This window comes from Myotis yumanensis, unplaced genomic scaffold, assembly GCF_028538775.1.
Source record: "Myotis yumanensis isolate MYYU_CA2020_CCGP unplaced genomic scaffold, mMyoYum1.0.hap1 SCAF_13, whole genome shotgun sequence".
NCBI lineage: Eukaryota > Metazoa > Chordata > Mammalia > Chiroptera > Vespertilionidae > Myotis > Myotis yumanensis.
In genome coordinates, this window is record NW_027223764.1 from 5,663,434 (window position 1) to 5,687,630 (window position 24,197).

Below are 24,197 nucleotides of genomic sequence, written 5' to 3' on the forward strand. Positions count from 1 at the left end.
GACCACGGCAGGTGCCATGACTGCCCTGGGTATCACGGTCGCCCTGCTGGTGTGGGTGACAGCCCTGCTGTGCGCCTTCCTCTGGAAGCAGATGTACAGCAGCAGGAAGTTGCCCCCAGGCCCTTTCCCACTGCCCATTATTGGGAATGTTCTTCAGTTGGAACTCAAGAATATACCAAAATCCTTCACCAGGGTAAGAGAAATATTGTTGACTTGGGGGGAGGAGAATTTGGGCATTAGATGTAATACATGTGCATTCAACTCATTGTCAGACAAATTGTTCCGAATTAACTGAATTAACAGTAGTGTCCAAGAGCAATATTCAAAATATTTAGCTGATGGTAGAACTTGGGCATGGAGCACTCGAAGGGGGATCAGCCGTGGGTGCCCTGGAGGCCCCTGCCTGAGCCGAGTGCTCACTGCCTCCGTCATTGGCTGGCGTGGCGAGGCCACCACCATACCTGGTGTCATGCATTCACACCAGGTGCACAAGGGCTGGTGTCGACTTGGAGTTCTTTGTAGATGCCAAAGACAGAGCGAAAAGTGAATTGCTTGCCCGACCAGCCTGGGACCTCCTCTCATGGTTTTGGTGAACAGTGGATGCGCTAACAGATCTGAAAACTAAACGAGTTGAAAAACCTACTAAATGAGTTAGTAAAAGAATGCCACACGGCACAGGGCGGGCTTGGAAAATGTTTTCACTAAGAGAGGTGTTGCTGGTGCTTTACGCTCCACGGGGGGGTGGGCTCCCAGGGGTCAAGATGGTGCGGGCTCTGGGTCCCGCTGCAGTGCCCTGGGGCCCGTGGCCTTGACCGGACACAGCAAACTGTGAAGGTGACAGGGCAGCTGTGGGCAAAGTGGCCTCAGGGGAGGGACAGGAGCAGCAGACCCCCGGGGAAGGGAATCCGCCACGGCCAGGTGGGGATGGCTCAGTGGGCAGGTGTACAGGAACCAGACTTCCCGAGGAAGAAAGCCACATCAGGCTGGACGTAGACAGGCTCTCCCCAGGTCCCTCTGGGTCCTCATGGTCCATAGCCACGACTTTGGGGGGTCAGTTGGAAGCACAGCGCTCCCGTCCCTCACTCCCCGCCTGCGGGTCTCGCAGCTGGCAGAGCGCTTTGGGCCGGTGTTCACTCTGTACCTGGGCTCCAACCGCGTCGTGGTCCTGCACGGCTACCAGGCAGTCAGGGAGGTCCTGCTCCAGCACAAGAACGAGTTTTCGGGCCGAGGAGAATACCACGTGTACCGGGCCCACAAGCACCAAGGTACCTCCCGCTGCTCTTCTCACGATGCCCCGGGCGGGTGCTGGGGGCCTGGCGGGGGCTGAAGCCACAGTAACAAGAAACAGTAAAGTCAGAAAGGTCAAGAGATGCCAGTCCATCCAGGGGACGGTTGGTCCATTCACTCAGTTGTCACACAGCGGGCATCTTCACGAAGGCGGCTGTGACCAGGGCCTGCAGCACCCTGACAGCAGGATAGACTTTTATTTTATTTTACTTTAACATGTATGTTTTATTGATTTCAGAGAGGAAGGGAGAGGGAGAGAGAGAGAAACATCAATGATGAGAGAGACTCATCCATCTCCACGGCCTTTTGCACGCCCCCTACTGGGGGTGGAGCCCAGGCCTGTGCCCTAAACGGTGACCTCCTGGTTCATAAGTTGACGCTCAACCACTGAGCCACGCCAGCTGAGCTATTTTATTTTATTATTTTATTTATTATTATATTATTTAACTTATTTTATCATTTTATTTTGTTATTTTATTATTTTATTTTGTTTTGTTATTTTAATTAATTAATTTTATTTTGTTTTGTTATTTTAATTTATTATTTTATTTTATTATTTTATCCCCCCGTCCTCCCTCCGTCCCCCGTCCCCCGTAACATTTTAAATCATCCGCTGCTCCCTGCTGTGGTCTCCCGAGCTCTCTCTGGGCTGCTCTCCCGCGGGGCTTCAAGGTCCTCGGGGAGGCACCGCCCAGGGCTCTGGCCTCCGACCGCCCCTCCCGGGAGGGCCGGCGCTGCTCTGGTCCCTCCCATCCCTCGCTGGTTCCCGGCGGGCTGATCCCGTGGAAACCCGAGTTTGGACGACGAGTCTCCCCGGACTCCACCCCGCCCCCCGCAGCCCCGCCTCTGCCCCGCGTCCCGGCTGCGCAAAGTCCCACGAGAACCGAAGCGCAGACCAGCTTAGCCGAACCCGGGACCCCCACCTCGCACTCATCTGTGCGTTCAACTTGGCGCGGGGCCTCCACACGGGCGCCCGGTGCTGCCCGGCCAGGCTCCGGTGCCCCCCACCTCCCCGAACCCGCCTCCCCGCACCCCGCCTCCCCGCACCCCGCCGTCCCAGGGCAGGGCCGCGCTGGAGTCGTCCCCACGTGCGCGCGGAGCCTGTGGCTCTGTGGCCCGCGCTTAGGGAGGACACTGTGAAGCCACAGCGTTGCGAGGGGAGGTGCTGGTGGAGTGAGGGTGACAATCAACGAAAACAGCGGCTTCGCAGGGATTCCGCCCCGGGCAGGAAGGCGGTGGCGCGGGGAATGTCCCTCGCGGAAAAGGAAAGGCATAGTGAGTTGCGGGGGTGCACAGACATGGGTCCAGGGGTGCCCTTGCTAACCTCCTGACGCTTACATTTCACTCTTTAAAGTTAGTCCCTACCCAGCCAGCCCGGCTCAGGGGTTGAGCATCGACCCAGGAACCAGGAGGTCCCGGTTCTAGTCCCCTTCCCGGCACATGCCGGGTTGCGGGCTCGATCGCCGGTAGGGGGCGTGCAGGAGGCAGCCGATCACTGATTCTCATCATTGATGTTTCTTTCTCTCCCTCTCCCTTCTCTCTGAAATCAATTAAAAATGTATGTGTTTTTAAAAATTAATCCCCACTGGACACTTGACACAGGTGCGACCGGGTCGGGCGGGCAGGGGAGCCCGCGCGTCCTCCGCCGCCCCCTGGCGCCCGGTCTGGGCGTCGGCAGGAACTCCTCGCTGTCCCTCTTCCGCAGGAATTACTTTCAATAATGGCCCGACCTGGAAGGAAACCCGGCGGTCCGCCCTGACCATCCTGCGGGACTTCGGGATGGGGAAGGAGGGCAACGAGGCCCGCATCCAGAGGGAGATCCCCTTCCTGCTGGACGCCCTCCGGAAGACCAACGGTGCGTATGGCCGCCTTGGCCAGGGCCCGGGGTCACGGGGTCACGGGGTCACGGGACAGCCCTGCAGCAGCTGGGCGCACAAGGCCACCTTCATCCTCTGACTGGCGGGGTCCTCTGCATCACAGGGGGAGCAGCAGTGGCGGTCACGTGTGTGACTGTCTCACCCGAATCACTGAGAAGTAAGAAACCGGAATAGGTCCTAGCATCCCTATCTTCCGAGAATTGCCCTGTTTTTAGGGCGGCTCCTCGCAGGAGACGGCCAGGCGGCCTCCCTCTCACAGTCGAGGTTTTCCAGGTCAGCCCTTCGACCCCACCTTTGTGGTGGGCTCCGCGCCCTGCAATGTCATTGCCGACATCCTCTTCCACAAGCGCTTCGACTACGAGGACAGGACCAGTCTGAGGCTGCAGACCTTGTTTAACGAGAACTTGTACCTGATCAGCACTCCCTGGCTGCTGGTGAGGCCCCTGCCTTCCTTTTTCACTCCTTAGTCAGCACTCATCTTCAGTTACATCGATTCCATTAGGAAAAGGAGGGGGAAGCTCGGGTTGGGTTGTACGGACAGGCCTGCGAAAGCCAGGACTCCCGTCCTGAGTGTTCCTTCCGGAGGCGTCCGTGGGCCCAGCGCTGCCTTTGCGGACACTCACCGTTTCACTCTTTCAAATTAGTTCCCGCTGGGCACATGCGCTGTGTTCGCATCCCCCACAGAAGGAGCACTGCCTGACAGAGGGGTGCCCAAATAATACCGTGGGCCCAGATATCACACAATACAATGGTAGCAGCCGCACGTTTAGGTTTGGAGAAAATGAGTCCAGTACACAAAATGGTGTTGCATGGGGCGAAGGGGGGGGGGGGGGAATATATATATATAGAATTTCTCTCCTTTCTCTTTATTGTTCTAGCTTCATAATAGTTTTCCAAGCTTTCTAAACTGCCTGCCCGGAAGCCATAGAAAAGTAATGAAAAACGTGTCTGAACTAAAAGACTATGCTTTAGCCAGACTGAAGGAGCACCAGCAGTCGCTGGCCCCCAGCTGCCCCCGGGACTTCACTGACTGCCTGCTCATGGAGATGGAGAAGGTACCCTCCACCAGGCCCCGGGGAGCTGTGCTTGGTGTTCCCAGATGGTTGGTTGGGGGTGGGGGGGGAGGATGTCAGATTTATATTATAACCTGCACTGCTGGTGCCCAGACTGCCCACACTGGGTACATTCTGATGCTTTTGGTTTTACATAAATGCACTGGCTTCGGTGTGGCCACATACGCTGCTCCCACACAGCCAGCCTACCTGGCTGCCTTCCACACCACACAACACTCCCCTGTGGTCTTATTTGGGGAAGCTGTCAGGGGCTGTGGAACACACTTTGAGACTCCTCCCATCAGCTCCCTCCAGACCATGCTTCCTTTTTTTTTTTTTTTAAATTGATTTTTAGAGAGAGAGGGAGGAAAAGAGAGGGAGGGAGGAAGGGAGAGAGAGAGAGAGAGAGAGAGAAAGAGAGAGAGAGAGAGAGAGAGAAACATGGATGTAATAGCGAAACATCGATCTGCTGCCTCCTGCATGCCCCCCATAGGGAATCAAGTCCAAAACCTAGGCACAGGCCCTAACTGGGAATTGAACCAGCAACCTTCCGGTGCATAGGACAAGGCCCAACCAACGGAGCCACACCTGCTTATCATAACCGTGTCTCCTCTGGGGAGAGGCCCTCAGCCTTCCTGGTCAGCATGTGAACTCCCAATTGTGCATGACTTCAGGGGGCTCCAGGCCTGGCCAGCATCTATCTACCTGACAGCTTCTTAGGACCCCCAACCCTCATAGGTCACACTTCACCTCTGTCCTTCGAAGTCACTGCAGTTCTAGACCAGCGCGTGACTTCCCTGGATAATGGCCCCAGGTTATCTGAGAATCTCCTCCATCGATTGGACCCCTCTCACTGCCTTTCCAGGTGTTTGGCTCCCCTGCCTCCTGGGACCCAAAGGCGCTGGGTCGTAGCAGAGGCCCCACAGCTCAGCCCTGGGCGGAAGGAGGTCATGCCACAGGATCAGCTACATCGCTGGTCCTCGCCCCGGGAAAGCCCTCGGTGCTATAAAAAGCACAGAGCCCCATGGCCTGGGCCAGGAGCCCTGCCCCTCACCTTTCTGGCTGGCCGTGTGCACACCCGCCCCTTCCTCCCTGGGAGCTGGCAGGACTGTGACTTCTGTGCTGCTCAGGGGCGCAAGGGTCTCTTTCTCATTCGCCTGAAGGCGTCCCTTTACCTGTCTATCCCTGACATCCACAGGAGAAATACAAAGCAGAGCCAGGGTACAACTTGGACAACATTGCCGCGACCGTGGCCGACCTATTCTTTGCAGGGACAGTGACCACGAGCGCCACTCTGAAATACGGGCTCCTGGTGCTCATGAAACACCCAGAGGTGGAAGGTATGTAAAGGGCAAGCAAGGAGCCCAGGGCCCTGTGTCTGTCTGACCTGGGCGGTCAGCCGCCTAATGCGTCAGCTTTCAGTCTGCAAGTGGCGCTGCTTGTTAACCCTTGCAGGACATCAGACACGTTCTTTGAGGGGACATGTCCTTGTGCATGACAGCCACCTGGCACTCTTGAACACCCATCCTTCCTTACCCACTGACAACCAGATCACAGGAAAGGAGAGGCAGCACCAGGTTGGGAAAAGTCGATGCCGTCTGCATTCTGCTCCATAGTAGGACCTGTTTATGACCCTGAAAATAATGTCTGCATTGCCTACCCGCCCTGAGGAAGACCTGGCCTTCTGGGCAGAGCAGGGAGGGAGGGCCAGGCAGGGGCGGGGAGGAATGCGGATCAGAAGAAAGAAGCCCTAGGGAGGAGCTGCCCAAGGCTGCCCGCTGCCCTGGAATCCCTTCACTCCTTGTAGGTGCGACTCCGGGTGCTGGAGAAGACATGGCTCCCACAGTGTGGAGCACCTACACGGGCATGACTTTGTGTGTTTAGCATTTACTAAGTATCAGCGTACGATCTGCATTGTTTACGTGTGTTACATGTTTCTTCCGGTACCATACTGGGTGTAATTTTGCAGTTCATGCTACATATTGTGAAGGCCCACAGGAGACCTCAGACCCAGAGAGGCCAAGCAACTTGCCAAAGGTTGCCGCTACCTCTGCCGAGAAAAACGGGGACTTCAGACCCCTGCTTCCAAGGACTTCTCCAAGCAGTAGACATGCATGTCTGTCTTCATTCTGCCACTCACTGTCAGACTTCTTAGAAGTCATTAACACACAGATTCCTCTCCCAATAGAGATTTCTAAGTCCACTTTGTTAGTCTCTATTTCTGACATAAAGACAAGAGCTGGGCTCGTCCTGATCAGATGAGAGAATGGACGCTAACAAGGAACTAAGTGGTAGTGGAGGTCAGGCCTGCAACCCCAGCCCCTTTGCCAAGGCGGAGCCCAGGGCCTCAGCCCCTGCCGGTGACTGTGGTGGCGCCTTCAAACCTGACAACCCTGCTGGTAGCAGAGAGGTTCGTGACCTTGGCATCGATGCCCATTACCACAATGACGCCATCAGCAGCAAGGCGTCAGCAACTTTAGCGGCATTAAGAACAGCAAGGGCTGCACCTCTGGCAGAGGCAGTGGAGGGGGAAGTGCCACCTCTCAAACCTGAAGCAACTCAGATAAGAGAAACCAAAAACGTGTGCTGTGGCGCCACCTACTGGAAGAAAGAATAAGGTCTCTAATCACCCACCTGTTGAATCTTGGCATTAAAGTAAACAACGCTTTACCTAAATAAGAAAACTGTTTGCTACTCCAAATGCACTGGCAGAGGAACCACTCATCAGACACCATGAGAATGAGAATTCTCCAGAAGTCAAACTTAAAGTCACAGAAGATTGTAACCGAATTGATAGCAAATTCAAAATAGCTGGCATGAAGAAACAGCAAGCTTTGAGAAAACTCAGAAGGACCATTTAATATGCTCCCAAGTAAAGTTAATGAACAGAAACACACGTTACCCAAGAGACTGAAACTCTACAAAAGAACCAAACAGATATCCTGGAGCCAACGAACTCAATACATGAGGTGAAGACTCGTCAGAAAGCCCTGGAAATAGAGCAGACCACAGGGGAGAGAAGACAGAAATCTAGAAATGATCACGTGAAAAAGGAGAGAGACTTAAGATTTTAAAAATGAAGAAACTATCTGACTCACTAAAAAAAAAAAAAAAAAAAAAAAAAAGGAACATCAGATACTTGGTATCCCAGATAAGAAGAGAGTGAAAAGGGAACAGAGAACTTATTTAAAGAAACAATAGCTGAGAACTTCCCAAACCTGACGAAGGAGCTGGGCATACAAGTACAGGAAGCTATTAAACAACTAGTTACCTCAACACAAAAAGCACTTCTCCAAAACATTATATTAAAACTGCCAAAAGTTAATGACATAGAATTTTAAAGGCAACTGGGGGAGGGAGGGGAGATAGTAACCTACAAAGGTACCCCCATTAGGCTATCTGCAGATATCTCAGCAGAACTCCACAGGACAGAAGTGAGTAAAATTACATATTCAAAATACTGAAAAATAAACACTGCCAGCCAGGAAGATTCTATCCAGCACAGGTATTCTTCAGATATGAAGGAGATAAAGGCCTTCCCGGACCAACAAAAGCTGAGGAGCTCACCACCACTAGACCTGCATTATAAGAAATGTAAAGAGCTCTTCTCCCTGAGATGAAACTACACACAACTTCAAGTAAGGTGAGAAGAGACAGACAGAATCAGAAAATTGCAAAGCTATTTCAGAGTGGGGTGTTTAACACTAAATTACAGCATGACGGTTAAAGGGGGAAACACATTAAAAATAACTATAGCTATTTCAATTTGGTAACAAGCTCACAGCATAAAATGGGATAGTTTGTGGCAACAAAAAACATAAAAGAGGAGATGGAAAAGGACGAGATCTGTATAGTTAAGTAGTGTTAGGAAAAGTGTATAGCCACATGCAAAAGAATGAAACTAGACCACTACATTACACCATACACAAAAGTTAAGTCAAAATGGATTGAAGATCTGAGCCTAAGACCTGAAGCCATAACATATGAAGAAGAAAGCATGTACTAAGCTCTTTGATATCAGTCTTAGGGATGTTTTTATGGATTTAACTCCAAAGGGAAGGGAAACAAAAGTGAAAATAAATAGAACATCAAACTAAAAAGCTCCTGCATAGTACAAAATGAAAGGCAACCTACAGAATGGGAAAAGATATTGGCAAGTCACATACATGATAAGGTGTTAATATCCCCTGGGTTAGGGGTTAATTGGATGGTGATGAGCACAATATAGTACATACAGATGTTGAATTTTAACATTGTACACCTGAAATTTGTATATATAATGCTACAAACCAATGTTACCTCAGTAATAACTAAAAAAAGAGTGGATGCCAAAACATGCTGTAGACTAGAAGCTGACGAGCCTAGCTCTCGCTGACATTGGTGGAGGGGTTGTCCAACAATCCCCGGCTCCTGGCAGCCTGAAGCACTCTTGGCCTGGAGGGCTCCCTAGATGGCTGGCTGGCTGGCTGTTGAGCCAGCCTAGAGTCAGTCCTTTACACCTTTCCATTCATATCTTGGCAGAGAAACTTCATGAAGAAATTGACAGGGTGATTGGGCCAAACCGAATCCCTTCCATCAAGGACAAGCTAGAGATGCCCTACATGGACGCCGTGGTGCATGAGATTCAGCGGTTCACCAATCTCCTGCCCTCCAACCTGAATCATGAAGCAACCCAGGACACAGTGTTCAGAGGCTACGTCATCCCCAAGGTCAGATGTGAGCTGGACTGCACACCCCTCGTGCTATCCTACCAGCTCAGCCACTATCCTGCCCGGGGAGAGGATGGAGGGCCCAAGGACAACTCCTTCTGGCAGATGTGGCTCAGGCACCCCTGGCTGCAGGGTGCCCCTTCCCTAGCTGTCCTCACATGGACCTGGTGACCACAGAGATCGGGGAAATATGGAAAATGGGCTCCTGAGATAGTCCCTGGGGTTGGTGGTATCACCTGAGGATATTTTTCCATTGAATTTTAGAGAGAGTGAAAGGGAGAGAGAGAAACATCAATGTGAGAGAGACACATCGATTAGTTGCCTCCTGCAAGTGACTGGAATCTGCAGCAAAGGTACATGCCCTTGACCTGACTTGAACCTGGGACACTTCAGTCTGTGAGCCCACGCTCTATCCACTGAGCCAAACAAACTGGCCAGGGCTGTTGGTGGGATATTCTAACACCAGAAAACAAACAGAACAACCAGCCCTTTACTCCAGTGAAAAGGTTAGCGCTCCCACTGCTATTTAGACCTGACACCTGAGTTCTTCCTATCTAGTCCCCCACTGAACACTTTCCCTCTTGCACAGGTAAAATGCAAAACCTCCTTCTTCACTGGGGGCCTCCAGATGGAAGCCCATGCGTTGCTAACTTGACTGAGAAAGCTTTTGTTCTTCTAGGGCACAGTCCTAATTCCGACACTGGACTCCCTCTTGTTTGACAAACAAGAATTCCCTGACCCAGACAAGTTTAAGCCAGAGCATTTTCTGGATGAAAAAGGAAAGTTCAAGTACAGTGACTATTTCAAGGCATTTTCTGCAGGTAAGAAGAGTTCAACCGTAGCACCCTCCCAGGATTTGTCCCGAATTCCCGGGGTAACCTGCCATCATCTCAGACCTGCATCACGTCCTTATTCACAATGTGACCCAAATGTGTGCCTCCCTGTTCAGAGAAGTTAATGACATCTTCTCACCAGAAGTCCTGGGAATGAGGTGTTGTGGATGGATTATCTTTCTGAACAGTAGATATTTCACTTCATTCAGGACTAAAACTCTTTAATAGAACGTAGTAAAAAAAATCTTTCAAAAATGACATTACCTAATTCTCTATCTGCTACTAAACAGAATGTAACGTTTGGTTACCTGGGCCATCATGGGACCCTCAGCCTTTCTTGGGCTGTCACCTCTGGGCCTGGGTCTCTCAGCTGTTGGTGTGAGGGAAGGTCCTATAACCAGCTCGGTAACTGTAATACCTGATGGTATAGCATTGGCTTCTTGCCTGTGGGACATGGGTGAGCATGGGGTGGGCAGAGACCATTCTCCAACCTCCCATGGGTTTAGGCGGCTGCGTCCTGGTGGTTGAGGTGTGTGAAGGCTGGTCCCTGAATATGTTACTGATACTCTTACCCTGAAATACATTCTGTGCTTCCTTTCAACGGGCAGAGAGGGGCCCATCCCGCCTCCGCCCGCCTGTCTCATGTATACTGTTGTCACTGCAGGGAAGCGGGTATGTGTCGGAGAAGGCCTGGCTCGCATGGAGCTGTTTTTGTTCTTCACCACCATTCTTCAGCACTTTAACTTGAAGTCTCTCGTCGACCCCAAGGACATTGACCTCACCCCCATCGTGAATGGGTTTGCCAGCATCCCGCCCGATTACAAACTCTGTCTCCTTCCCCGCTCACAAGCGTGAGGCCCGGGTGCTCTGAAGATGGTAAAGGGGCGTGAGGAAGCCGCTCTCAGCTGTGCGAGTGAAGGGGAAGCAACTAGGGATGCAGGGCCTCTGGACACCGTGCACACACCGTCCTCAATAAACAGGTCATGCTTCAAAGCCAGCAGTGGTACCATCTTCCAGTCTCTGACGGACCGTCCTGCCTCCCTCTTGTAGGGATCCTCCCAGATGGCCCAGAACAGTCTCCCCATCCCAAGACCCTCACCACATATTCAGAGGCCCCTTTGCTGGGTAAGGCAACATAGTCACAAGTTCTGGGATTAGGATAAGGATGCCATTGGACCTGTTGTTCAAACCGAGTCTCGGTTTCAGGTTGGATGCCTCAACTCTCCTGCTGACGGGAGAATTCCCACTGAGACCTGTTCTTCCTTTTCCATGGAAACAGTGCTGTTCAGTCTGGGGCCTGTGTGGGTCTCTCTCCACCCCCATTCACTGGGCATGGGAGCCTTTCAAGACAAGGAATCTCTCTGTACTTAATTAGCTGTATTTTGACCTGGAGCACAGACAACACTGCCTTTAACCGGGTTGGTGCATTTTGGTGGATTTGAAACAGGCCTCAGAGGCACACATAGTCCTGAGGGTCTCCCAGCACACTGAGGGTTTCTAACATTATATTCTTATAACAGGGTCTCGGTGATACATTTTGTGCCCATGGGAGCACAAATTACACTCAGCCTCCAATTGCATTTCTTTTTCTCAGCCAGTCAGTGGTGAGTGTGGGCATGTCACTGACTGGCTGAGGTCTCCAGCACCCTGGTCCTCACTGTTGGGATTTCGGGGATGCTGTGTCATCCAAACCTGGCTACGGAATGGAAGAAACCACCACAGGGTGGGTTCTCAGGACCCTAGACCTATCGTGAGAGGTCTCAGGCCTGCATCCCTCTGCCTGGGGACCCAGAGCAGTGGGTCCTGGAGGTGAGCAGACCAGAGACTGGGAGGCGAGGGAACCATTGATTGAGTGCCCTCTGAGGCCAAGAGGCCGAGTGCGGCCAAAGCTTCACCCAATCCCAGAGGCCTCTCCTCCCCTTCCCCAACCCCCCAGCATGGACACAGCTGAGGCAGGTGTACAGAAATAGTGCCTTTATTTCCTGAAGCCCAGGCATAAGCAAAAGGGCAGGGGAGACCTCCTCGCCTAGGAGGGTATCAGGCCCTGCTCAGTGGGCAGCTCTGGGTCTTTCTCTTCGCTGACTCCGAGGGGCTTTGGATTGGCCTGTGGGAGGTCAGGGTCTGAGATGGAAGTCTCCCCAAATCTGTGTACCCACACCCTCCCTGGGGCCTGCCCCCCCCCCCCCCCTCAGCACTGACAGCCTCTTCTAGAGTCTAGACTTTGCCTTGGCTGTGCCCCTGTGGGAAGATCATCCTCTGAGGACCCCCTGAACCCCCTCCTTGCCTCCCCCCCCCCAGTTCCTTTCATGATTCCAGGGCTCACAGCTTCTTCTGGGCTGGCCCCATCCTCTTGTTTGCTCTGGGCTTGAGCAGTGACTTGCACTCCGAGCTTTTCCAGTTCCTCCTTCAACCTGGACATAAAGGGATGAATAAGGAGGGGGAGGGGGAGGGGAGGGGGAGAGGAGGAGAGGGAAAAGAGAGCGGGAGAGAGCAGGGGACAGAGGCAGGAGACTCCCCGAGCAGCCTCCCCTTACAGACAGGGAGAGGGGCTCCATGCCCACCTCTGCCTCCTCTGCTGCAGCTGCTGGCACTCCCCCTGCAGCTGCTCGTGGCGCTGGGCAGTGTCCTCCAGGAGCTCCTGGGCCTTTCTGGTCTCCTCCTCAAACAGATGCCTGAGGGGGGGGCCATCAGTGCTGTGGCTCCCTCCCTCTGCCCTCCCCACCCTGTCCCTGGCTTACACTGCAGCTGCCGCCTCCTTGCTGCGCAGGAAGAGCCCCTCGGTGATGGCAGAGCAGCCCTTGGTACCAAACTGGGAGCACAGACGATTCTTCACATCCTCCAGCTTTGCTTCTACCAGCTTCTCTGCAGCAGGAAGGGACAGATGGGCAGGCCAGGGCAGAGCAGGGCAGGGCAGAGCAGGGCCCCCCCAGTCTCACCTTCCTTGAGCAATTGCTCATTGCTGCTGTCCAGGGCGCCAATCTCCTGGGCCAGCTGCTCGGGACTCTGAGGGGGTAGAAAGGCCCATGCTTATCTCCTACTTCCCCCCTTCGCCTCCGAGAAGCCTACTTGCATCTAGTCTTCACTCAGCAGGCCTCACTTCCTACCACCCTGGCCCTGCAGACATGCCAGGCACGGTCCAGCCCCAGGGCCTCTGCACTGGCTACTGCCTCTGCCTGGAATGGTGCTGTGCTGAGAGGCTCAGGAGGTTGTCCTCTGGAGAATCGGGGACCAGCCAGCCCTGTTGCTCTTCCTCATTCCTCTGCGTGGCCCCCTCATTGAGCCCTTCCATCCTGACGTTCATTCTCTCTGCCTAGTTTCTGGTTTGGAGGCTGGGATCCCTTGGTAGCAAACACTGACCCCCACCCCCTACTTGTGATGTCCCCAAATATATCTATGGGTCTCCTTGATGGATGACCCCTCCTCCTTAGTTCATCAGGATTCCTCCTGACCACTGAAGGGCCCTGAGAAGGCAGCAGGGATGGGTGGGCAGGACCAGCGAAGAGGATGAAACTGGGTGGCAGTGAGGGTGGTGATGAGGCTCTGACGGGAGGGGATTTTGAGGTATGGCCGTCACAGCTTGCTCAGGCACTGGGTGTGGCAGGTGAGAGGAATGAAGCTGGGAGGATGACTGAATTTGGGGCCTGGTTCTGCCAAGGAAGATGGGGGAAATGGGAGGAATGGCTTTGAGTGACTCACGTGGAATTCCCAGAGGTCCTTGTGCTGGCTCATCAGTTCCTCCAACTGTTCCTCGAAATCCAATCTGGGGGCCAACCACAATTGGATGAGGGGTCCTGGGTTGAGACGCCCCACATCCTGGCCCAGGCCAAGGGTCTCCATGTACAGTCCTGGGGAGGGGGGCTTGCCCATACTCTTTGCTCTTCTGGGGAAACGTCACCACCTTGACCCTCTGGGCCTTAGCCTGGCCAGTTCCTCTTTTAAGCCCCATCCCTGATATCACCCCCATCTATAACCCATTCCAGCCCCCCAAGGCCTCAGGCACTGAGCTTTACCTCAACTGCCTCTGTTTGCTCTTCTCTTCCTCAATCTGGAAGTTGAGGGCACAGATTCGCTCCTTGCACTCCTCTAGCAGGGCTTGCTTCCTGGAAAGAGGCAAGACAGCCCTCCATCATGTTCTCCGAATGTCTCCCCAGGAAAGGGCTGGGGTGGGGCTTCTGCTTCCTTCTCCTGAGGTCTGTCCTAGGCCTCTAGGTAGAGTCCTTCTCTATAACTTGTGTGTGTGTGTGGGGGGGGGGGGGGGGCGGGACATGAACACATGCCCCCTGGAAATATCTTGGTGAGGATTAGGGAGATCAACAGGGACATGGCCAAGTGCAGAAGCACACACACATTCATCTCATCTGAATTTCCCAATCTGAGGATGCCAGGACTTGGTGCCTCTGGTCACAAAATGAGCTAAGTGTTCAGGAGGTGGAGAGACGGATACACAAATAGTCAGGTGGATGAAGAATAATGGATGATTGATGAGAGGCTGAGTAGACAGACGGTTGAAGGGACAGATAGGCAGGTGAGTGAACAGACAACCATGGAGCCGGTGGAAAGACTAAAAGGCTTAGAAGAAAAACCAGCCAGAAGAACTGAATTGGTATTCTAGCAAAAAAATGATTATCCCCAGTGAGTGAGAACACCCACAACATGCCTGCCTACTGCAAGAGCTGGGCCTTTCCATTTGACAGGAGAGCTGTGATCCGCGACATTCCCCTCACTTTCTTTACCAGAATGAAGGGCAGGGCAGAGGCCCAGGTAGAGCGCTTACCTTTGTGCCTCACTTTCCTTTTCCTGGCAATGGAGCCGGAGGATCCTCAGGGTCTCTGCAGGGAAAGGAACCATCAAGGCATCAGGTTTGTGGAGAGGTAACAGCGTTACATCATGTGGAGTCTCGTGGACACGTGGTGGGACTGTCATTTGCTACAAATTGGGTGGAAGCCACAGGAGGGATGCCAGCTCATTCAAAGGCTCAGGTGCCCTGCAGGGAGCAAGCTTCCGCAGGGCGCAAAGGCAGAGGCCTGGGGCAGTGTAGCTGTCGTTACCTTGCTTTTTACTCAAGATCTCTTTCAGGCGCACTTTCTCTCCACTCACTGGAAAACACAGTAACAGGTTCAGGTATCAAGGCACATTCCGGTGTCAAGGACCAACCCCTGTATACCCTCAGGGACACGGGCAGTTTGGTACAGCACTCCTCCGAAAAGCAAATGTGGGCCCAAGGCAAACCCCCTCCCCTCTGTGCCCACACTCCCTGTGAGCACCAAATGCTCTGATGTGACACAGGGTGACTGACGGGAGGACCCTGTGGAATGCAGGGTGTTTATGTGGAGGGAAGAGAAAAAGGAAACACATCATCTGAAATGGGCCAAGACTGTGAGGAAACACGTCAAGCAGGAAGGGCATGTAATCAGGTGGTGCAGGGTGCTGTCTTTGGCTGGGATGACTGGGGAGCGTCTCTTTGAGAATGGAAATCTGAGCTAGAGCTGAATGATGATGTGAAGCAATGGGAACCGATATTATCTGGGGGGAACAGCCTAGCAAAGGCCGTGAGGTGGAAGTCTGCTTGGAGGGTGTTTGGGGAATACTCCTACCCACAGTAGGCAAGGGGGAGTTTGGTAGGCTAGGACCTGAGGCTGGAGAGCGGGCAGGGGCCCTTGGCCACAGTACACATGCTCAGTGCCTGGAATACTGGGTTCAGGGAGGCATGACATTGGGGACCTCTGAGTGAACCTTGGCACACTTACGTGAGTCCAGCTCCTTCTGCAGGGTCTCCCAGACAGTCCGGGCCTCTCCCAGCTCCTCACTGGCTTTCTTTTTTGCTGTGCCAAAGAGCAGGACAGACACTATCAGGGCAGCCTCCAGCTACACCATTCCTTGCAAACAGTGACATTTCACATTTGTCTTCGAGCAAACCCAGAGGGGCCCAGATTTTATTGAGCAGAAAAATGAGGCTTCCAGAGGCCTTCCTGTTGGGCTCTGTCTGCAGCAGGGCCAGGATAATAGACCCAGGACTAGAACAGCTGCATTTGGATGGACCCGTGCTTGGTTTAATGCTCTGCAGTTGCTGTTGTGAAATACTTAGTAATTTCTGAACAAGGGGTCCTGCGTTTTCATTTTGCACCGGGCCCTCCTGGCTGACAAGCTAAAATTCCTGAGCTCACCTTGTTGGACCTCATTAATCCGGTTAATCAGGACCTCAACCCTGGGCTCTAGGCTTCCCGCTGCAGGGAGGAAAGGCGTTTGAGTAAAGATGACAGGGCAGGCAGAGGCACATGGGGGCCCTCCAGGGGCTCACATTCAAGGTAGGGGAGACGAGGAAGAGATAAACCAAGATACTGACTCAGGCTGTGGTAACTGCAGTCAAGAGAAATAGAGGGGCTAGGGACCAAAGACTGAAAGAGTGGGACATGCTTCTTCAGATATGGGAAGGCCTCTTGAAGGCCCCAAATCAAGTGAGGGGGCAGGCCCTGCACTCCTGGGGTGGGAATGGGAGGCCGTCAGTGCAGAGGTCTGCCCTGAGATGGCAACATGGCTGGGAGGAGCCTGGTGAGCAAGCAGAGAGGAGCAGAGGTGAGGTGGAGGGAAGGGAGGTGAAGGTGAAAACCTGGGTCTAACTTTAATCCCTTTTAGGCAGTGAGTCAAGTGGGTGGGTGGTCAGCAAGGGGGTTGCAACTGGGTTTTGGGAAAATGTTTTGCCTGCTATCCCCTTATACTTTTATTTTCAAGAATTAAGTTTTAGAAGTAAGAGTGAATGAACTGATTTCCAAAGGTTGTGAACGGTGGGGCCTGTAGTTGAATCCACTTCTGTTTGAGCCTCAGTTATAACGGAGACATATGACCTTTCTGCAACTTCTTCACCATCTCCATCAAGTTTTCAATTTTCTGTGAGGACTTGGCCTGCCCTGTGGAGACAAAACAGAACATTTCAGATCCTGTAGGAGAGGCTGTAGGAGAGGAAGGATCTGACAACCTTGGCTGGGACTGAGATGGGCTGAGGGCAGACCTCCAGTCAGAGAGGTGCCCCGGCTCCTTGTCTTGAGGCGGACACTGTACGAGAGATAAATGGAGCCCCTTCGTGAGCAGCTTGCACTAACAGGTAAATGACAGCGCAGGTCTCCCTTTACTAAAACTCAGGGTGCAGGAAGGGATGCACTCTCACTGCTGCTACTGTTCAAGGCGGGGTCCACGCTCGTGATGTAATAGTGAAAGGGACGAAAGGAGGGATATAAGAAACTGAAACAAGGAGTCAGAAATCACTGCAACTGGCAGACACCATCATCAACTAAAAGTGCTAGAGATCTCACTTTTAAAACCCCACAGGGAACAGGAAGAACACGTAATAAAATGCCTCATTTAAGCATGTGTAAATACAAAGAGCTTCCCTGTATACAATCAATTGTTATTCTGAACCTCCCAGTAAAGTTTTTCATGTTGACTTGTTATAACCAATATAGGCACTTGTGTTTTTCACTCCCTAATAAAGTAGTAGATCTAGGTAATTATTACTAATGGCATTAACATACAATAAAGATAACCGGACATCATGAGACACTCAGGTAAAAATACAAGGTAGGATTCTTGACCAAAAATGACACATACTTACTAAGCCTCTCAATTTAAATATCAAGTCAGAGGAAACACAGGGACAGGGGAACATGTTAAATGGCTCATGAGTATGAAATGAGCAACATTCTGATTGGGAAGCTCCACAGGAAAAGCAACCCAGCTTCTTTAACAAATAAATTTTAGGGCCGAAACCGGTTTGGCTCAGTGGATAGAGCGTCGGCTTGCGGACTGAAAGGTCCCGGGTTCGATTCCGGTCAAGGGCATGTACCTGGGTTGCAGGCACATCCCCAGTGGGAGATGTGCAGGAGGCAGCTGATCGATGTTTCTCTCTCATCGATGTTTCTAACTCTCTATCTCTCTCCCTTCCTCTCTGTAAAAAAAATCAATAAAATATATTAAAAAAAAAAAAATTTTAGGGAAAAGGGAGAAAGGAAGACCCTTACAGACTAAAAGGGATTAAAGAGACATGTTAACCAATTTCAGTAAACAAACTGCATTTAGATCTCAATTTAAACAAATGCACTTTAAAAAATATTGATGACACAATCAGGGAAATTTGAAAATTGACCAGATAAGTTGTTGAAACAAAAGAATTATCGTATCTCTTACAATTTCAGAGGTCACAATGGCATTGTGGTGAGCTTTCTGAAAAGAGTACTTATCCTTTAGAGAACGTTTAGAGATGTACGTGGCCATATCTATGGGTTATGTGCTTTGATGCCTGGAATGCTGTGAAATGAAACAGTGGAGGGGTGAGGAGAAAAGAGCAAACCGGACTGCCCAAAGCTGATCATTGTTAAAGCTGAAAGACGGGCTCGTAGGGTAATTATACTTTGTTCTCCACCTTTGTATATGTTTAAGTTTTTTCATAATAAAAATTTTGAAAATCAACCAACCAACTAATCAATCAATACAGAGAAGCTAAACAACCATTTCTGCATGAGAGTGGCGAAAAGAATGGTTAACCAAAAATTACACAAATGGCCAAGAAACATTTGGAAAGAGGCACACCCTCAAATCATAACGAAAGAGATGAAAACCACGCCTTGTGCCCCGGAGGTGGGTGAAGATGAGGAAGTGTGACAGCGCGCGTTTGGGCTGCCGTGGGCCGCAGGCCCTCACACCCACGGACACACTGGAGACCAACGCGACCTCTGGCAACCGTGAGGCTGCAGCAACATGTTGAAGACAATCCCACTTCTAGGAATTTACCCATCAGATATACTCAGATAACTATTCAACTCAGAAAACTATTCAAAAGGGCACTCGAGATGACACTGAAGCAGTGTCTGTTGATGTCAAAGTGGGAAACCCATGGAGAACTTGGGCTTCATCCCCACGACAGGGCTCTGTGCAGCCGTAGGTCCCCAAATACGCGTCTACTGCGTCCACTGCGTCCACATAACCTCTGGCTCGAAGGACGGGAAAGAGTGTTTACTGTTCACATACACTTCTGTGTATAGTTATATTAAGTTAACAAATTTCTGCGTATAGTTATACTAAGTTAATAAATTTCCCCGTAACCCCAAAATGACTTTTTAAAAAATATATATTTTTATTGATTTCAGAGAGGAAGGAAGAGGGAGAGAGAGATAGAAACATCAACGATGAGAGAGAATCATGGATCAGCTGCCTCCTGCACGCTCCCTACTGGGGATCGGGCCCGAAACCCAGGCTTGTGCCCTGACCGGAATGGAACCGGGACCTTGAGTCCGCAGGCCGAGCCATCGTTCTTTCCGGGCCTTGTCCTAGGAAGGGTGGAATGGGGCAGCAGCAAATCGCTGTCCAATGAGCCAACGACTATCTCACAAAACAGCCTGTGTAGTATGAGTCCCCTGTTTTTGACCTTCTATTTTAAAACAATTCCACATTTACTTAAAAGTGGTAGAAACAGAAGCCACAGCCCCTGCACGCCCTTTCCCGGGCGCCCCAGGTGTGCGGCTGAGCTGCAGACACCCCGCTTCGTTACCCAGCACACCCTGCGGGGTCGTCGGAGGTCAAGGGCACTCGCCCTGCAGGGACCCCTCGTGCCCGACATTAACATCGGACCCTTGAACGACGGTTAAGAAATGTGCCCACGGAGTGCCTACACCGTCCCCGCAGAAAGTCAAACAATAAGATTTAAAATGTGCCCTCACTTGTGTGTTCCCCTCAGAATCCAAACCCCTTCTCCGCAGCCACCGGCCAGACGCCCTCTGTGCACCCCGCGCAGATTATAAGCTTTTCCCGCAGATGCTAGGCCGCGGCGGCCCGGCCTGCGGATACGGAGGGGAAGCCACCTGCGCTCCCGCGCGTCCCCGACGGAGGCCCGCACCCCCCGCACTACCTTCTGTCTTCCCAGCCTGGTCCGTCCTGGTCCCCGAAGACTCAGACCTCGAAGGCCCCGGCCGCCCAGCCATTTCCTCTCAGCTCGTGGGCGCCTGGTTGGCGCCTCCGCTGGGATTGGACGGCACCCGCGAGGGGCGGGGCTTCCGTAGCACGCCTGCGCATTGCGCTTCACACCACCTTCCCGGAGAGCGACTGCAGGATAACGGCTCTGGGCAAACGCCAGTGAAAGTCCTTAAGGGTAGAAGAGGGGAGGGCCGGCGTGCAGACTTCGGGGCTGCCGATTGGCCAGTCTGAGGAATCTGAACTGCGCATGTGCAGAGGCCTCCCGGGCGTGCGCCCCTCTGGACATCGCTGGCTCTGCAGCACGTGCTCCTGTGCAGTCCATTCGGAACGGAGCTAGAGCCCCATCTCTGAGACGCTCCTCGCTGCACACACCAGAGCTTTACCGTGTCACCACAGACACCTCGCTCAGGCATCTGGAGCGAGGCAGACGGTGTCAGCTCCACGGGACTAGCCTTGGCTGCACGTCTAGGTAGGATGCAGGGGAGAGTGCGAGGGTGGAGCATGACCCTCCTTCCTCCTAGCTTGATCCCACGGCTGGCCCTGCTACCTGTGGACAGAGAGCAGCCGAAGGTGGGGCTGAGGGCGTGAGCCGTCTCGGGGTCTGCTGGGAGGGCAGGAGGTGCGGGAATACCCGGCCCATAGGGGATGAGGTGTCCTACCCCACGCTGCGGCAGGTGGTCACCTGGGGTGGTGCAGGTGGAGGCGCGGAATTCTCGTTTCTGGGGAGAGGCATGGCTGCGGGGCCATCCCCGGGCGGTGGGCCTGGGTGCAGTCAGTGCGGGATAGTTTCCAGCCTGTTCACTGTATACAAAGTCTGTTCTGGGACAGGCCAACCAGAAGGAGCAGTCTCAGCGCTGGCCTCTGTGTTAAAGCCCTCCCCCATCTTCCAACCAGAGAGGTGAATGCTGACAGGGGGGGTTCCCAGTGACTGAGCTGGGGTGGCATGGTAGGAAATGAGGCCAGGAGCGCCAATGAGCCTGATAGAGTCTCAGCACTGTGGGGATCATGGGACCTTTCTTCTCTAGGCTGGGGGCTGGGGGCGGGGCGGGGGGACCCGGTTGGTAGTTCTTACACTTGGGAAACAACAGGATTAGGCCCCTAATTTTAAAAGGTCAATCTGGTCACGGTGTGGCGGTAGGACTGGACGAGAGAGGCGCAGTGAGCACACCGGTGAGAGGCGGTGCTGGCCTGAACAGAGGCAGGGACCATGGGTTTGGAGAGGACAGGGGTGTGAAGACCAGAGAGAGGCCGCGGTTAATGTCCTGAAGGTAAAGCCAGCACAGGTGTAGGAGCTGGTACCTAGGGGGACTTTGGCTCTTTGGACATGAATAGAAGAGCTCGTTCTGCTAAAAGGGGGCTAGTTGCTATACTCTTGGTTTATCCCGCACAGAGGGTAGGAAAGACTAAGAAGGGAGGAGGGCGGGAGAGTGGGTGCGGATCACATGTTGGGCAGGAGCTGACACACTTCGCTGAATCCTTGCAGCCACCCTGAGAGGTGAGGAGACTGAGTTTACATTTATTTGCCTGAAGTCGCACAGCCAGTAAGTGATGGGGCCAGAAGTCAGTTCTGTACCTGTCCCCCTAGACTCCATTCTGAGCCCCTAGGAAGCTCTTGTCAGGTGAGGCCTCAGAGGAAGGTCACGTGGGCAGAAGGAGACCTGTGTTCTGGACTGAAGAACAGATTTTAAACGGCTGGAGAGCAGGCAGGGTGTAGAAGTGGGGAAGCCCCTGTTATAGGCCTCTGGTGCTGGTTGTGCTCCTGTGAAGGGCCAGGGCACCTCCTCCCTCCCTCCCTGTCCCCTTCCCCAGCTGCCTGCCCAAGTCCTACCCCAGACACCAGCTGGGGTGAGTGTATGACAAGGTGGGCCATTCGGTAATGTGCAGATTTTCTTCAAATAGAATGACCAAGATTCAACCCAAAGCTGCAAGAACTGTGAGATTCCTCCATTCGTCCAGGATACTGTGTGTGCTCGCTCTTCTGGCCCATCTTGGCCCATTTAAGGCCTCAGTTATGTTAGAATCAGTCTTCAGCTTAAATACCTGCAAAATGGAGATAACACATCCCCTTCCTCATCTACCAAATGAGGGCAATAGGTCAGATGAGTATGTGAGGATCTTAAAACAGGAATTATATCAAAGTGAGCTTATTACCAGGGGTCTACATCCTCATTTTAATGCAGAGTGGGCAGAGGCCTCAAGGCAGGAAAATGCTCTTTTCTTCCAGCTTGTGGGCACCTTGGGAGGAACACCTGAGTGAAGGTCACCAGGAAGAGTTTTTCTCTGCTGCCAGCTATTTCCGGCTTGAAAATAACCAGAAATGCTGTTCTCTGCTGCCATCTCCTGTGCATCTTGGAAACAGCACCTGAGTAGAGGTCAGAAAAAGTTCTCTGCTGTCTCCTGTGCATGTTGAGAAAAACACCTTAGAGGAGATTACCAGAAAAAGCTGGTTCAGAGGCCGGGCTAGGACCTGAGGCCCCGAGGCTAGGCTTCAAGGCTCCGAGGCTAGCATCAGCCTTTAATGAGGTCACACTGCACACTGACAAGTCACAGGCTTTGGTCTCGTGTTGGCAGTGGCAGCTTACAGTGAGTCTAAAGGTCTGAGTACCACACTGGCCTGCAGGGAACAGACACTCATTCCAAACCCCTGTCTCCATTCCTTCTGGAGTCTATCATTGACCTGTCCAGAGAGCAGTAGCTGCCGATGACTGGTTTCATTTGAGTGTACAGCAACTTAAAACAGAATTACAAAAACATATTTACAGACATTCCACAGTGATCCTATAGTCAGGAGCAAAGACCTTTTTATTTTTATTTTATTTTTATTAATCCTCAACCGAGGATATTTTTTCCGTTGATTTTTAGAGAGTGGAAGGGAGGTAGAGTGACACACAGAGAGAAACATCAATGTGAGAGAGACACATCGATTGGTTGCCTTTCACATGTGGGATCAAGCCTGCAACCAAGGTATGTACTCTTTGCTGGAATTGAACCCAGACCCTTCAGTCCGAGGGCCAACACTCTATCCACTGAGCCAAACCCGCTAGGGCAAAGACCTTTTTATAAAAAGGGTTATATCTAGGGCTGTGCAAAATTCAAAACGATCAGATCCCTTTGAAAGAGTCCAGAGTCCATGAAATGAAAACTGACCCATTGGGAAGGCCCAGTGTGCAAAAGATTGCCTTCCAGGAAAGGACCCTTATTGAGCACACTTGACCTTGGAGCCAGAGGTCGAAAGGGCTCCTGATTCTAGAGGGAGTGGTGGCTGTGCAAGTCACTCTCACTCACTGAGGCTGGCTCCCTTGGTCGTGCTGGAAAGAGGTATTGTTTGTGGGCACTGGCTAGCTTGCCAGTGCAATCTGGGCTTGAGTTCTGGGGCTAAGAAAGTTTAGAATCGAGTCACGGTGCGCGGGCGCGCACACACACACAGAAAGAAAGAAAGTTTAGAGTCAAGACAAACAAAAGTTTATTTAGAAAGTCACAGAGATTAAAAAAAAAAAAAGTGAGATAACCAGGCTGTGTGGGCTCAGGAAACAAGTTAGAGAGTCAAAGGGCCCTTGGAATTTAGGAGAAAGAAAACAAGGATATAGGTTTCTGGGGGAAGGAGAGGGTGAAAGGCATAAGAGAGAAAGGGTGAGGGAGAGAGAGAGAGATGGAGGCTGGGTCCTCTGTCCTAAGGGTTTTTATCTGCTCTCTAAAGGTGGGGAAATTAGGAGAGGTCTCTGGGGAGGATCTCAATGGAATATTCCTGGAAGGCAATCTTTGGCACACTGGGCCTTCCCAATGGGTCATTTTCATTTCATGGACTCTGGACTCTCTTAAAGGGATCTGATCCTTCTTTGTCTTGACTCTAAACTTTCTTTCTCTGTGTGTGTATGTGTGTGTGTGTGTGCACCCGCGCCATGACTCAGATTCTAAACTTTCTTAGCCCCAGAACTCAAGCACTGAGGTTGCTGAATCAAGGTTCAATCATGGAATCTGGTGCCAATTCACCTCTAGGAGATCAAGGCTAGATGCTACAGGGCCTTATAAGTTAAGAGGAAAAGGAAATCAGAAGGGTGTAAAGGAGGGTGGAGAAATAATATTGCTTTGTAGAAAGTTCACTCTGACTTCAGTGTTATAAAACAGATAAGGACGGGGCAAGCCTGGGAGCAGGCGAGCAGCTGGCAGGCTGCAGCAGTGAACCCGCTGAACAGTGAGGGTGGCTAAAATTAGAGTGACTGCAGTAGGGATGAACAGAAACAGGAGGAATTCTCAGGAAAGATGTTAGACTGAACAGCTATATCTCCATTTTCTTCCTCCTGACACTTTAAAAACACAAATGGGATGTTAGACTGAACAGCTATATCTCCATTTTCTTCCTCCTGACACTTTAAAAACACAAATGGGATTGTTTGTTTCAAAAACATTTTGGAAGGCACCAAAAAAATGGACAAGTAGTAGATGATTTAGAAAACCAGTAACGAGGATAATTCAAAGGCA

At 52.0% G+C, this 24,197-nt stretch overlaps 2 protein-coding genes across 3 annotated transcripts; one reads left to right on the top strand and one right to left on the bottom strand.

Moving 5' to 3' along the window:
• Positions 1 to 10,755, top strand: CYP2E1 (cytochrome P450 family 2 subfamily E member 1). Of its 2 annotated transcripts, none has more exons than XM_070431791.1 (9): positions 1 to 193; positions 1,106 to 1,265; positions 2,993 to 3,142; positions 3,438 to 3,598; positions 4,043 to 4,219; positions 5,415 to 5,556; positions 8,738 to 8,925; positions 9,605 to 9,746; positions 10,423 to 10,755. In XM_070431791.1, exons 1-9 carry the CDS (start codon positions 17 to 19, stop codon positions 10,611 to 10,613), a joined length of 1,488 nt encoding a protein of 495 aa, XP_070287892.1. In that variant the 5' UTR covers positions 1 to 16; the 3' UTR covers positions 10,614 to 10,755. The 2 variants fall into 2 exon arrangements, with proteins under 2 accessions (XP_070287892.1, XP_070287893.1); XM_070431792.1 differs by having other exon boundaries at positions 5,418 to 5,556.
• Positions 10,756 to 11,778: 1,023 nt separating this feature from the next.
• SYCE1 (synaptonemal complex central element protein 1) lies at positions 11,779 to 19,722 on the bottom strand. Its single transcript, XM_070431793.1, has 13 exons — positions 19,654 to 19,722; positions 16,601 to 16,663; positions 15,923 to 15,982; positions 15,506 to 15,580; positions 14,807 to 14,854; positions 14,533 to 14,587; positions 13,769 to 13,858; positions 13,455 to 13,518; positions 12,695 to 12,761; positions 12,497 to 12,620; positions 12,320 to 12,430; positions 12,082 to 12,169; positions 11,779 to 11,862 (listed from the first exon to the last, which is right to left on the bottom strand). The coding sequence occupies exons 2-13, from the start codon at positions 16,626 to 16,628 to the stop codon at positions 11,785 to 11,787; spliced, it is 888 nt and encodes a 295-aa protein (XP_070287894.1). The 5' UTR covers positions 16,629 to 16,663; positions 19,654 to 19,722; the 3' UTR covers positions 11,779 to 11,784.
• Positions 19,723 to 24,197: the final 4,475 nt, after the last annotated feature.

Bases quoted from the DNA above. Each gene is read 5' to 3' on its own strand.
- CYP2E1 (XM_070431791.1), top strand. From the start codon at position 17: ATGACTGCCCTGGGTATCACGGTCGCCCTGCTGGTGTGGGTGACAGCC. The intron at 4,220-5,414 runs GTACCCTCCACC...TGACATCCACAG, and splicing joins TGCTCATGGAGATGGAGAAG to GAGAAATACAAAGCAGAGCC. The intron at 5,557-8,737 runs GTATGTAAAGGG...ATATCTTGGCAG, and splicing joins GAAACACCCAGAGGTGGAAG to AGAAACTTCATGAAGAAATT.
- SYCE1 (XM_070431793.1), bottom strand. From the start codon at position 16,628: ATGGAGATGGTGAAGAAGTTGCAGAAAG. The intron at 12,762-13,454 runs GTGAGTCACTCA...CTACCCCCTCAG, and splicing joins AGGACCTCTGGGAATTCCAC to AGTCCCGAGCAGCTGGCCCA. The intron at 12,621-12,694 runs GTGAGACTGGGG...TTCCTGCTGCAG, and splicing joins TGAGCAATTGCTCAAGGAAG to AGAAGCTGGTAGAAGCAAAG.